The sequence below is a fragment of the Rhea americana genome, unplaced genomic scaffold (genome assembly GCF_003343005.1).
Source record: "Rhea americana isolate MKP2758 unplaced genomic scaffold, rheAme1 scaffold_41, whole genome shotgun sequence".
Taxonomy (NCBI): domain Eukaryota; kingdom Metazoa; phylum Chordata; class Aves; order Rheiformes; family Rheidae; genus Rhea; species Rhea americana.
Genome location: NW_028186546.1, coordinates 148,627 through 159,416, shown reverse-complemented (window position 1 = coordinate 159,416; position 10,790 = coordinate 148,627). Strand labels below are relative to the sequence as shown.

The 10,790-nt window shown below is 59.1% G+C and overlaps 1 protein-coding gene across 1 annotated transcript in view; it reads left to right on the top strand.

Moving 5' to 3' along the window:
- The first annotated feature begins 4,339 nt into the window (after positions 1 to 4,339).
- The window catches only part of RAB11FIP5 (RAB11 family interacting protein 5), a 30,561-nt gene continuing 24,110 nt past the window's right edge, over positions 4,340 to 10,790 (top strand). The window contains exons 1-4 of the mRNA XM_085314592.1: positions 4,340 to 4,407; positions 6,497 to 6,547; positions 7,306 to 7,745; positions 9,185 to 9,923. Of these exons, the coding sequence (XP_085170718.1) occupies positions 4,340 to 4,407; positions 6,497 to 6,547; positions 7,306 to 7,745; positions 9,185 to 9,923 (1,298 nt within the window). The remainder of the gene's footprint in view (positions 4,408 to 6,496; positions 6,548 to 7,305; positions 7,746 to 9,184; positions 9,924 to 10,790) is intronic.

Genomic DNA, 10,790 nt, shown 5'->3' with positions numbered 1-10,790 from the left:
GACATCAGGTTCAGTCTCCTGCTACTGCCTTCTCCACTTATAAATGTTTCATGCCTCATATTACAGCTACTTAAGTCTTCCCTCCCTTCCCCTGCCTACCTGCCCACCCTGCTGCCGCCTTGCCCCCGCTCGCCCACTCCCCTTTAGCAAGGGGAAAACCTCGGATTTTTCAGCCTCAGTTGATTCACGCCAAGGTCGCCCACAGCCGGGGCTGGGGGACGCGTGCCGGGAGCACGTGGCTCCCGCGCTTCGTCTCTGCCGTCTCCCGCAGCGAGCGCTCGCTTGAGCGAGTTGGTCGCATCCAGGCCGGCGTTCGCTCGGTGGACGGGGCACAGTCACCCCGTTTGCAGCGTGCTAGGTTTTCTGATGAGCTGCGGGGCTTTGGGGTTTTTTTTTTCCAAGTTTGTTTCCGAGCAATTCCCGGAGGGATAAACCTCTTTCCATCTGACGCTCCCGAGCTCCCTYGTCCCCATCCGTAGGGGAGTCAGCCTGTATTTGTTTTCCATCTGTGCTTTTAGCAGCTTAGAGGGTTCACCTTGCAAAATAGGGCATCCAAAACCAGCGCGAAATGAAGCTACGCTGCAGAAAAGCTTCCCGGCGTCGGTGGGGGAAGCTGCRTTTAAAAATACAAAGCCGGCCGAGAAGCACAAAACTCCCCGGGGCTGGGTTGATTTCCACSCTGCGCTTCGCGACGAGGTGAACTTCCCTCTCGTCCTCGGCGCCCTGCCGCGCTTCCGCAGGGCTCTGGCCTCGCCGAAGCTCCTCTTTGCCGGCGGCCAGYGCTAGCCACCGGCCGTGCCCTGTCGAAGGGGGAATCACAGCAGCAGGAACGGTTCCCCTTCCTTTTTATTTTATCTTTTTTATTTTCCCCTTTTCGGGGTTGCCCTTGCTGCGCTCACCTCGCAGCTCCGGGCCRCCCCGGTGTCTCTGTTGCGGTACGGGCCGAGGTAGCCTCTGATTAGAGAGTTGTGGCTCCTTTCGCAGGCAGGGCTGACCTTGTTGCAGGGATGATTCAGCAGCAAASGACAGGCTGGTGCCGGAGGAGAAGAGGCGTTGGCTCTGCGCCAGGCTCGGACTTGCTCGGTAGCTTCGGCTCGGGCAGCTGAGCGTCGCGGGGCAGGAGCCCTTCTGCACGGTCAGAGGCGAATCTCGGCCTCCCGTCGGCGTCGGACGACTTTGGGAGGCTATGAGAGGGGTCTGACWGAAGCGCTGTAGAAACTCTCTGCTTGTGCATCCTTTCCTGTGCGTGTCCGTGGACGCCACGAGCTCTTAAGTGACTTTAACTGCCCCAACAACCACTAGCAATGCACTGGGATCAGTGCGGGGGTGAGACTGGAGAACCTCTGCTGAAGGTGTCCAGAGGGTCCGTCAGAGCGAGGTAGATCGTCTAGACTGGGCCTCCTCTGGCCAGAAGGTAGACGGGCATCTCTCGGGGACCTTAATCGGACCTGTGGGAGAGCAAAGGTGGTTCTCCTTGGAAGGACCATGTCCTCTTTGGAAGGACCATGTCTGCCCCGAAAGAAACGCTGAGCGTGGCAGTGCAAGGATGGGTGAGCAGGAAACCTTCACTCGGGGATGGTTGAGCAGGGAAACCCTGGCAGCATCACTCTGCTTTCCACGCAGGCTTCTCGCTCCAGCTCCTCCTCCATCGTGGTGGTTAACTCATCCGGCATGTGGTGGCCAGTGGCAGAGTGGGACGCAGCCGAGTGGCGATATCTGCTGCTGTTCATGAGGAGCAGCAGGATGGTGCTGAGGGCCTGACTCGTGCTTTCCACGCTTTGGAGCCTGATTCTGGCCCAGCCTTGTGATACCCCCGGGTGTTTGGAGCACCCACCAGGTGCATCTTCTGTTTTTGTTTTCTCCAGAAGGAGACAAATGCGTGACAAATGGGAGCTGTGGGGAGCGGGTCGGAGCACAGCCCGGTCTGAGCCAAAGTGCCAAGGGAGCCCCCGTGTCCTATGTGTGGGGCTGGGTCTGCCCTGCCTCTRAAAGCTCCTGCTGTGGGGAACCGGGCAGCAGCTGATCTCCTCTTGGAAAAACGGTGGAGGCTCGTTGTCTTTCTTGCTTGTCTTTCGCAACGAAAATCGATGTCTCTGATATCCCATCAAGATAGAGACCAGCTCCAAAGAGGTGACTGCCCTGTAAAACCACTGCTGTTGGCCACCTCGGGCTGTGCCGGTGCGGCACCGGAGCCAGCCAAGGTGCTGGGCTGGCCGGAGCTGCTCCGTAGCCCTGGGGCTGCTGGGACTCAGCAGCTGTGTGGGGAAGTGCACGTTGCAGGCAGAAAGGTTGTGGGGGGAAAAGAGGGGTTGATGGGGGAGAGGGAGCATCTGGCTATGGAARGGGCTTGTTGCCCTTCTTTAGGGGTTGGCTCCGTGTCCCTCTTGTCTTCCTGTCCCTGGAGATGCTGGGACAGCCCAGTGCAGACCAGGTATCTGATAAGCCCAACTAAACTTTCTTACTGATGGAAAAAGCTGTCTGCTCAAACATTTTCCTTCTAGGTGGCCCTATAATTCGAATACCCAAACCAGTGTTTCCTGGAGCACTGCTTTAGTGGTGGATCCCCGTACTGAACACAAAATAGTGGTCATTGATCTGATGGAGAAGAGTTTTCCCAGTTTTCCGTAGTTCCCTTTGGGACAACAGCTCCTCTACACTGGGCCAAGCCTGGCTGTGCCTTTCCCCACTCCYGATCCCTTTACAGGATCCTCATAGACTAGTTTGGGGAGACCTGCCCTCCCAGATTCCCATCTGCACTTGCTCCACCAGCTTCATGGACTCTCCTACCCGCTGGCCACCAACTTGCCCCWGCTCTGGGGGGCTTGCTTGGAGGTGGCAGGAGCAGGGGCAGGTAGAGCTCAAGGTCTTGCTGGTTGTCTGAGCTGCCTCCGGGCAGTCGAGGTGAGGTGCTGAGCATCTTTGTGGCTGTCCTTGAAGTGACGTTCCCGTGGTGGCCCTGGTCGGCTGAGCGTTTTGTCRCGATTTCGCACACCGTCCCGTCAGGTTTGTCAGGCGGATGCTTGGCTGCGAGAGGGGGAAGCGCTGCTGGGCGTCCGCCGGGCTCCCGGCTTCCCCTGGCCTCCCTTACCCAGGCCGCTCGCGCGGAGCGGCAGGACGGGGCGAGCCAGACGCTGACCCCTGCGCCAAGCTGTCCCGTCGGCATCCTCCGCGGCGTCGCTTCCCCTCGTTAATCAACAGCTCCAGCGCTCTTGTTTTTAYGCCAGGCTCTTTTTTCCCTTTGCTCAGCACCACCTCTGCCTTTCCGGGATGGGATCGCTGCTGCCGGATGGGGGAAGCACGTGCTTTCGTGGAGATACACGATCGCCTCGGGCTCTGCTCCCTTTCTGCTCCGATCCCAGCAACAGCAGAAGCAAAAATAGCCGCGGGGCTCTTGGTGCCTTCGCCTGCAGAGCTGCCTTTCGGCAGCGCGCCGCAGCGCGCCGTCCTCCCCGGCTCTCAGCCGGGGCGAGTGGGAAGGGAGCGGAGCGCTGGCGCGGGAGAGGGCTCTACCGAGACTCCGGAGCGCGCCGCGTCGCGCCGGGGGCCGGCGAGGCCCTCGGCTAGATCGGCGCTCCCGAGCGGCGGTGCCGCGGYGAGAGGGGAGCCAGGGCGAAAACGTATCCGCAAGCCGCTTCCCAGAAGGCATCCGAGAGCTCGAAGGGGCCTCCGGCTGCTTCCCCTTTCCGGAGAGCTTTCTGCTTGAGGCTTCTGCGTGCCGGGGCACGTTGCTGCTTCCTTCCCGTGCGCCCTGACGGGCCAAGGGAGGCCCTCGCAGGCGGCCCGCGGCGGCACCGGGCAGCGCCTCGTCTCTGTCTGATGCTTTAACGGGGCAGAGGAGGGGGAAAACGCGCACGTTTCTGTTAGCGAGAGCTGGTCGCTTGCCCTGCGGCTCGCGTCTGCGAGCTGTTGGAGCTGCTCTGCTCGGAGGGGCTGTGCCGGAGGCGTCTCCGAGCCGGCTGGGCTCCCCGCGTGGCCGGGCCGAGGTGGCTTGGCAGGAGCATCGCCTCGCGGCGGAGGTGGGCAGCAGCCGGTGGATGGGAAGCCGCAGCGCTCCGCGGAGCGGGAGGAGGCCTAGCAGGCTGGGAAGCAGCAGGTTTCATTCCTCGRCTCCACGTGCAAGGGGAGACCGGTTTGTAGGGGCGGATTTCGGGGGTGCAGGGCAGCAATGGGCCAAAGCCAGGACTCGCGGATGCCCCGAGCGGCGAGGAGCTGGACCCGACCCGGCAGGAGGCCGCACGCGGTACCGTCGTCCCGGCCGTCGAATCCCGGAGTCCTTCATCATCCGCCGAGCCGGGGTGCCGCGCGCGGAGGGGACGGGCGCGGGGGGGGCACTTGCAAAATGCACGACCGCAGCTCGCGCCTCGGGAGCCRAAAGGTTTGCGAGTCCCGGCAGACCGCGGCGCTGCGGTGGGTGGCCGCTCGGACCTGGGAGAGCGCTTGCGTGTGCCGAAGCATCGACCGGTCGCGCGCCCCTCCGAGCTGGGGGATGCTCGTGGCATTTCGACGGAGGTGGCAGCGGCACCGTGATAATATTCACCCGCTCTGCGCGTCGCGGCGGCGCTGCCTCTCCTGGGGGCTTCGAGGGCTTTGCCGCACTAAATATTCGCGCCTAAGCGGCGGGATGGTCCGAACGCCGAACCTCCCGGCCAGGGCTTCCCACCAGGTGCAGCTCGTGGAAGAGACGCGTGGAGAAATCGGAGGCGGTTCAGGACGGCGCTAGCGGCAGAGGGGCGCTGCGAGAACGGCCGCCGAGGTTTGCTTTCGGCGTGGCGGCGGTTTGCCGTGCCGAATCCCTCCCTGCTCCTGCTCTCGAGACGCCTCCCGGCCGGCTCCGCGTTCAGCCGCCTTCCCGGTGCGGCTGCGGCAGCGCCCGCGCCTGATCTTTCTACCGGAATCGGTTTAAAAGGAAAAAAAATAGGAGGAAAAAAAAAAGGCATGGAAACATTTATTGCTCCCAAACACTCACATCATCTCACAAACTTAGAGCTCTGCCTAAAAATAGTGCTCTCCCYGCTTGGGGTGTAGTCCTGCTGATTAGGGCCGGGCGACCAGAAATAGCTCGTTAATCCATCGCCGGCACAAACCGAGGGTTTTCTCAGCCTGAAGCTTTTTGAGGCAGATCAGGTTTTAAGGCTGGTTCTTTCCGAGGTGCCGTGATGCAGACGAGCTCCTTCTCCGGAGGCCGGTGACCTGCCGAACGGGCGCGCGCAGCCTGCGCGCCGGCGCCGCCGGGGCGGGAGCCGTGCCGTCGCCGAGCTCCGGCTCGCCGGCCGGGCCCGTCTCGGCCACCCCAGGAGCGTGGGGGCGGCAGGAAGGGGGGCGCGGGGTCGGGGTCTCGTGGCAGCTGAGGCAGCGTGGGGCTTTTGTGGGCTGTTGCACCTCGTCATCCCGAGAAGCTGCTGCTTTTCCTTAGGTTGATTCATCCGGATTTCCCCCCCCCCCCTTTTTTTTTTTCTTTTTTCCCCCTGCAGGGTGATGCAAGGTGTCAAAACCACTCGCGAGATCTTTCCCGTTCGCTGRTCCGGCCCGCAGGCCCGTCGTCTTCCCGCTCGAGCCTCTTCCAGGGCTCGCTTCGCGCCGAGCGACGGCCCGGCGGTGCTCCGCGGGCTCCTCGCGAGCGGCGTCTCCTCCGGCGCTCCCGTGGAAGGGCTCTGACTCACCTGCTCCTGTTTCCCTAGCTGCTTCCTGGCGTCRCGCCTGGCTCTTCGGGCGCCTCTTTGCCTCCCAGAGCTTTGCAAGGGGTTGGCGCTTCTCTTCGGTCACGTCCTCCTGCGTCCCGCGGCGTTTCCCACCCGGCGGGCGCCGGGGACGGATTTCAGCCCGGTGCAAAGCTCCCCCGGGCTGGCAAAAGGCTTGTCCTGCCGCGGAGCCCGTAGCRTAGTAAAATCACCGTTTCTCCGCCCGGGCAGCGGTATCCGACCGAGCTCTTGGAGGCTTAGAGGTGACGGCCGACCTCCGGAGCTGCGCGCGGGGCCGCGGGTGCCCCGGCGAGGTGGTGGCCACCGCGGCTCGCAGCAGAGGAGGAGCTGGGCCGGCGCGGGGGSTTTCCCTGAGGCTGATGCTGGGCTCGAGGGGCCCGAGCCCGCTCACCCGGACCCCGCGCGACTCGGGCTTTGCGCGCTTCGGCACGGTGGCAGGCGTACGACCGGTGCCCGCGCGTGGTTTCCTGCCCCCCTCCCCAGTGGGCTCTCCGATTCCTCCTTTCCCCCTTGCATCCTTAGCAGGAAAGCAAAAACCTCTGGGGAAGCCGGTTTGTGTTTTCCCCTCGCCCTGCTGATTTCAGCGTGGTTACACCCGTCTCCATTGCTTCACATTTTCCTTCCCTTTTTTTCTGGATGACTTCACCTTTCCAGTGCACTCTAACCAGCGAGTGCAAAATACAGCTGAGGTTTTCTTTTTTTTTTCTTCTTTTTTTTTTAATACGTCTTTGGAAAATTGTTCTATTTGCAGGCCTAGAAATTTCTTCCAACTTTTGCCACGTGCTCCACCTGTAAAGCACATCACTGAGAATTACAGCCTGTCCTGAGTTACCAGAGCACCCCTCCGTGTATGTTGTGGCCACTACACGTTTCCTTTTGACTTGTCAAGGGGAATCCTCATGTCTTGATCCAGGCAGGGTCAGAGTTGTTTCGCTTACAGTGCGATTTGGAGAGCYGTAGTGGTTATATATTAGTGCAGTGGAGCTGCAGATCTTTTACCTGTCGAGATGGTAGAAGCTTTGCACGGTCACGCGGGCGCCCAGCTCAGGGGTGAGCACCCTCTTCTTCTAGGGTGAGATGAAGAGGGTCTGGAATAAAGTTACTTTAATGAATGTTGTTTGGTGCCTTTGTCATCAAGGTACTGACTCTGACTTGAAAGGATTTGTTCTGAGTCACAGACTCATAAATATTTCAGAGGCAAGCACAGAGCGCCTTCTTTTTTTAAACACGGGCATATGACAGCGACGTATCAACTGATCGTATAAAAATTTGGCCACCTCCCCTTGAAGCTCATGGCGGTATCTGACGTTAGCCTACGCTGAAGGGTCTGTGTTGGGTTCCTCAGTGGCAGTGCCAGGAGGAAAAGGTGTCACGGTTTGGCGAGGGGTTGAGTCCCAGGTGCCGCCTGTGTGCTGGGAGTCTGTACGTGTCCATGTCTGCAGAGCGGTAGGAGTTGAGCAGGCATCGCTCAAGGGAGCAGATGCGGGTCCCAGCTGACTTCAGGCGCGCTCGTGCTGGGTCCCACCAGCCTCCTCTGGGCCGTTCTGGTTTGTGGCCCTTGGCAGTAACAGAGAGGCCCTCTCCTTTCTTTTCTGTCTGGCTCCAGGTGGCACAAGCTACACTCCAAGCCTGGGAAGAAGGAGAAGGAGCGTGGTGAGATCCAAGTGAGCATCCAGTACACACGCAACAACCTCACRGCCAGCATGTTCGACCTGTCCATGAAGGACAAACCACGGTCGCCTTTCGGCAAACTGAAGGACAAGGTGAAGGGCAAGAAGAAATACGACTTGGAGTCGGCCTCTGCCATCATCCCCAGCAGCATGGGCGCCCTCGACATGGAGGATGACTATGATGTCGGGGGCAAGAAGTCCAAAGTCAAGGGCTTCTTCCTGAAGAACAAGCTTCGCAAGTCTTCCTTGACCCAGTCCAACACCTCCCTGGGATCCGACAGCACCATCTCTTCAGCCAGCCTGGGCATGGCYGTAAATGTTCCCGAGGTAACCAAATCCCCCAGCAGACACAGCAGTCTGTCCACGGAGCACTCTGGTAAGAGGATAAGAGTTTTAATCCCCCCCCTTTTTCTTTCTTTTCTTTGTAACGGGCTGCTAAGGCTTTCTTGCAAATCTGTTAACTAATTGCTTACAGCGTCCTGCGCAAACCCTCTGAGACCTTCTGCATGCCAGCAGGAACCTGCCTGCCAGAGCCGTCTCCGGTTTTGGTTTTAATGCTGAGCTTGTGCGTGGAGACCCTCTCGGCAGCGCTGACTTGCGCTGCTGCGGCGCGCGCGAACGGCAGCCTCCTCGCCGCCAGCCCCGCGAGGGGTGGGCTGTGGCGAGGGAGGGCAGTTTCGGACCAGTTCTCCTCGGGCCGTGAAAAGGGCTCCGACGGGAGCTTGGTGCCCACGAGCGGAGAATTGCCCTCTGCCTCCCAAGGGCAGGTTGCCCTGGCAGGRTGCCCCCGGGAGAGGGCTGAGCAGAGCGGAGCGCTTTGCTGCTGAGCTCTGCTGCGGCCCTGCTGTCTAACAGGATGCCTCCGGCTTGGATGCAAAGTCGGACCGGTGACCGGTTCCTGGTGATTAAAGCAATCTGAGCTCTTGGCTCTCAGGCAGCGGTGATTTGCAAACAAAAAAGGCCCTTGTAGTGCGTTAATTCTGGCCGTCCCTTGAGAACAAATTTTGTAATTAAGTGATTTCATTGGCTAGAGATGGCCGATTCCCACTTCGGGTGGGGGTCGCTGGGTACGTGCTGCTTCTCACCATGTCTGYGAGGCTGCCTGGTTGGTGCCTTGTGGGTGCTGCTGGGTGACATGCCCATGCACACCTGCCTGCCACACTGGAGTGCAAACGGAGGCGCTGGTTTGGCCCTGTTCATCCTCGCACCGTGGTGAAGGAGGCAGAAGCTCTCCGACTTGGGAGAGAGATCAGATATGTGTCACCTAATGTGCAGGCAGCTCTTCTAACTGGGCTCTCCAAGTGGCTGTGAACACTGCTGATGTTAGCAGCAGCTACAGGGGAGGCGAGGCAGGCGCGGGACCTCCTGACTTGCCTTACGCAAAGCAGCAACCTGGCCGGTTGGAGTGGAGCCGAGAGGCTCGTCGTCTTCTATTCAATGCAAAACTTGAAACCATGCTTAAGCATAAGCCCTTTAAGAAGCTTTGGGATAGTTTATTGCATTTTCTTGCATTCCCAGCTGCTCTCAGACTTGAGTTTTGTCATCTTATAAAAGAGTGCTGTCTGGATCCTGCAGTGGGAGGTGATTCGCTTGGGAGAGTATTGCAGAGCTCGTACAGCCACATGCTTGTGACCTGTACTTTGCACTTCCAGGAACTTATTTCCAATAGGTAGAGCCTGGGAGGGAGAAAGCTGGGATAATTTCACAGACCCCCTCTGTGTTTGCAAGCAGAAGATAATCAAGCTTTGCAGTACCTGTGCCCGTTACCCAGAGAGGAGACTCACTTCTGTTTTGTGCTTTATTCCCCTGCTTCAGTTAAAGACTACTTGCCGTCTCCAAAATTGACCCACAAGAGAGCGTTCAGTGACGACGTCTCCCAGGTCAGCGCAGCACCAGAGCCGAAAGCAATCCAAAGCCTGAAGCCAAAGAACGATCCCGTGTCTCGGTCCTCTCTCTGCATCAACGGGAGCCACGTTTACAGCGACGAGCCTGCCCCAAAGAGCCCYGTGTCTGCCCCGCAGAGCTCCGCGCCGCTCTCCGTGCCCAGCGTCCCCAAAAGGCCGGAGGAGAGCTTTGGCTTCACTCCCCTCCATCCTGACTCCCACGAGGTGCCTTGGGGGGTCAGCAACTTTGAGAGGATGCAGCAGAGAGACGAGCCCAGGTTCATCCCGTCTCCTCCCAGCTTAGCCTTGCAAGAGGAGCTCAAGGTCTCCACTAAAGCCGTAACCCTCAGTAATCATCTGGGCAGAGCCAAGATGGAAGAAAACAATCGCTTAGAGACCAAACCTACCCAAGTTGCAACACCCATGGTCTTCTCTGCGGAGGTGACAAAAGAAAAACATCCTGAAGAAATGAGGAAGGAAGACAAGAAAGCTAAGGGCAGTCTCTTCCACCACACAGGCAACAARAGCGATGTGGGGAGCAAAGGCCAGGGAGAGAAAGTGGGACCCTCCCATGGTTCATCCRTCCAAGCGACGGCAGGTGGAGACGAAAGAAATAAGACCAGCGGCTGGTTTGGTTCAAAGGAGCCCAAAGAGTCTCCTCAGAAACCCAGGTCAGTGAAAGGGGGTAGGGATGTGTAGGCCATTAACCAGCTGCCCCCCCCCCTCTGGTCTTAAATGGTTGTGTTGTTAAATGCTCTCCAACATCAGTTGAAGGACTGGTCCCCATTGCACCTACATCCGACTGATTTTTCAGGTCTGCCAAGATAATAGTGAGATAAAAGTGCCTCCGTGGGGAGCAAGATGTACCTCTGTGCGGGGTGATGTTCAGCATGGTGGTGCCAAGTGTTTCTGTGGCCTCCAAGTGCAATGGGAATGCAAAGGGACGTTATCCTTTAATTAGCTAAAACGCTTTCCTGGCATTCAGTGCAGGATGCAGGCTGTACTGACATGCAGTTGCACTTTTTTATTAACATCCCACACCCTCCGCATCACTGGTCTGGCCTGGGGTGTGGTAGTTTGGTAACCTGAGATATGGTTAATATTTCTGAAGTAACTAATCSCAGCCCTGCTCTTTCCTCTTCCCCTCCCACCCAGCCTTCCCCTCTGCCCATTACGATCCCTAATTGTTCTAGCTTAATGTGATGATTCATCCCTCTAAATCCTCGGCTTTGTGGCACACAAACCGTGATGGGTCCGTGCCGTTTCCATGCTGGTTTTCTTGCTCAGCAGCGAGTCCGGTGCCCGTCACGAGCCGGGGCTGGCGTGGGGACGAGCGTGCTTGCGCCGCAGTCGGGGAGCACCGGGGTTAGCGGAGCRCGTTGGCTGCTTGTGAGCTTTGCCCCCGGCGTGTGCCAGAGGGGCTCAGCTTCGGCTCCCGAGGTGGAGTCCAGAGGTTTTCTGAGAGCACGGGATGGTGTCATCATCGCTCAGCAGAGGGAGAAAATGGGGTGGAAAAAACAGCCGGTGAAAAGAACTAC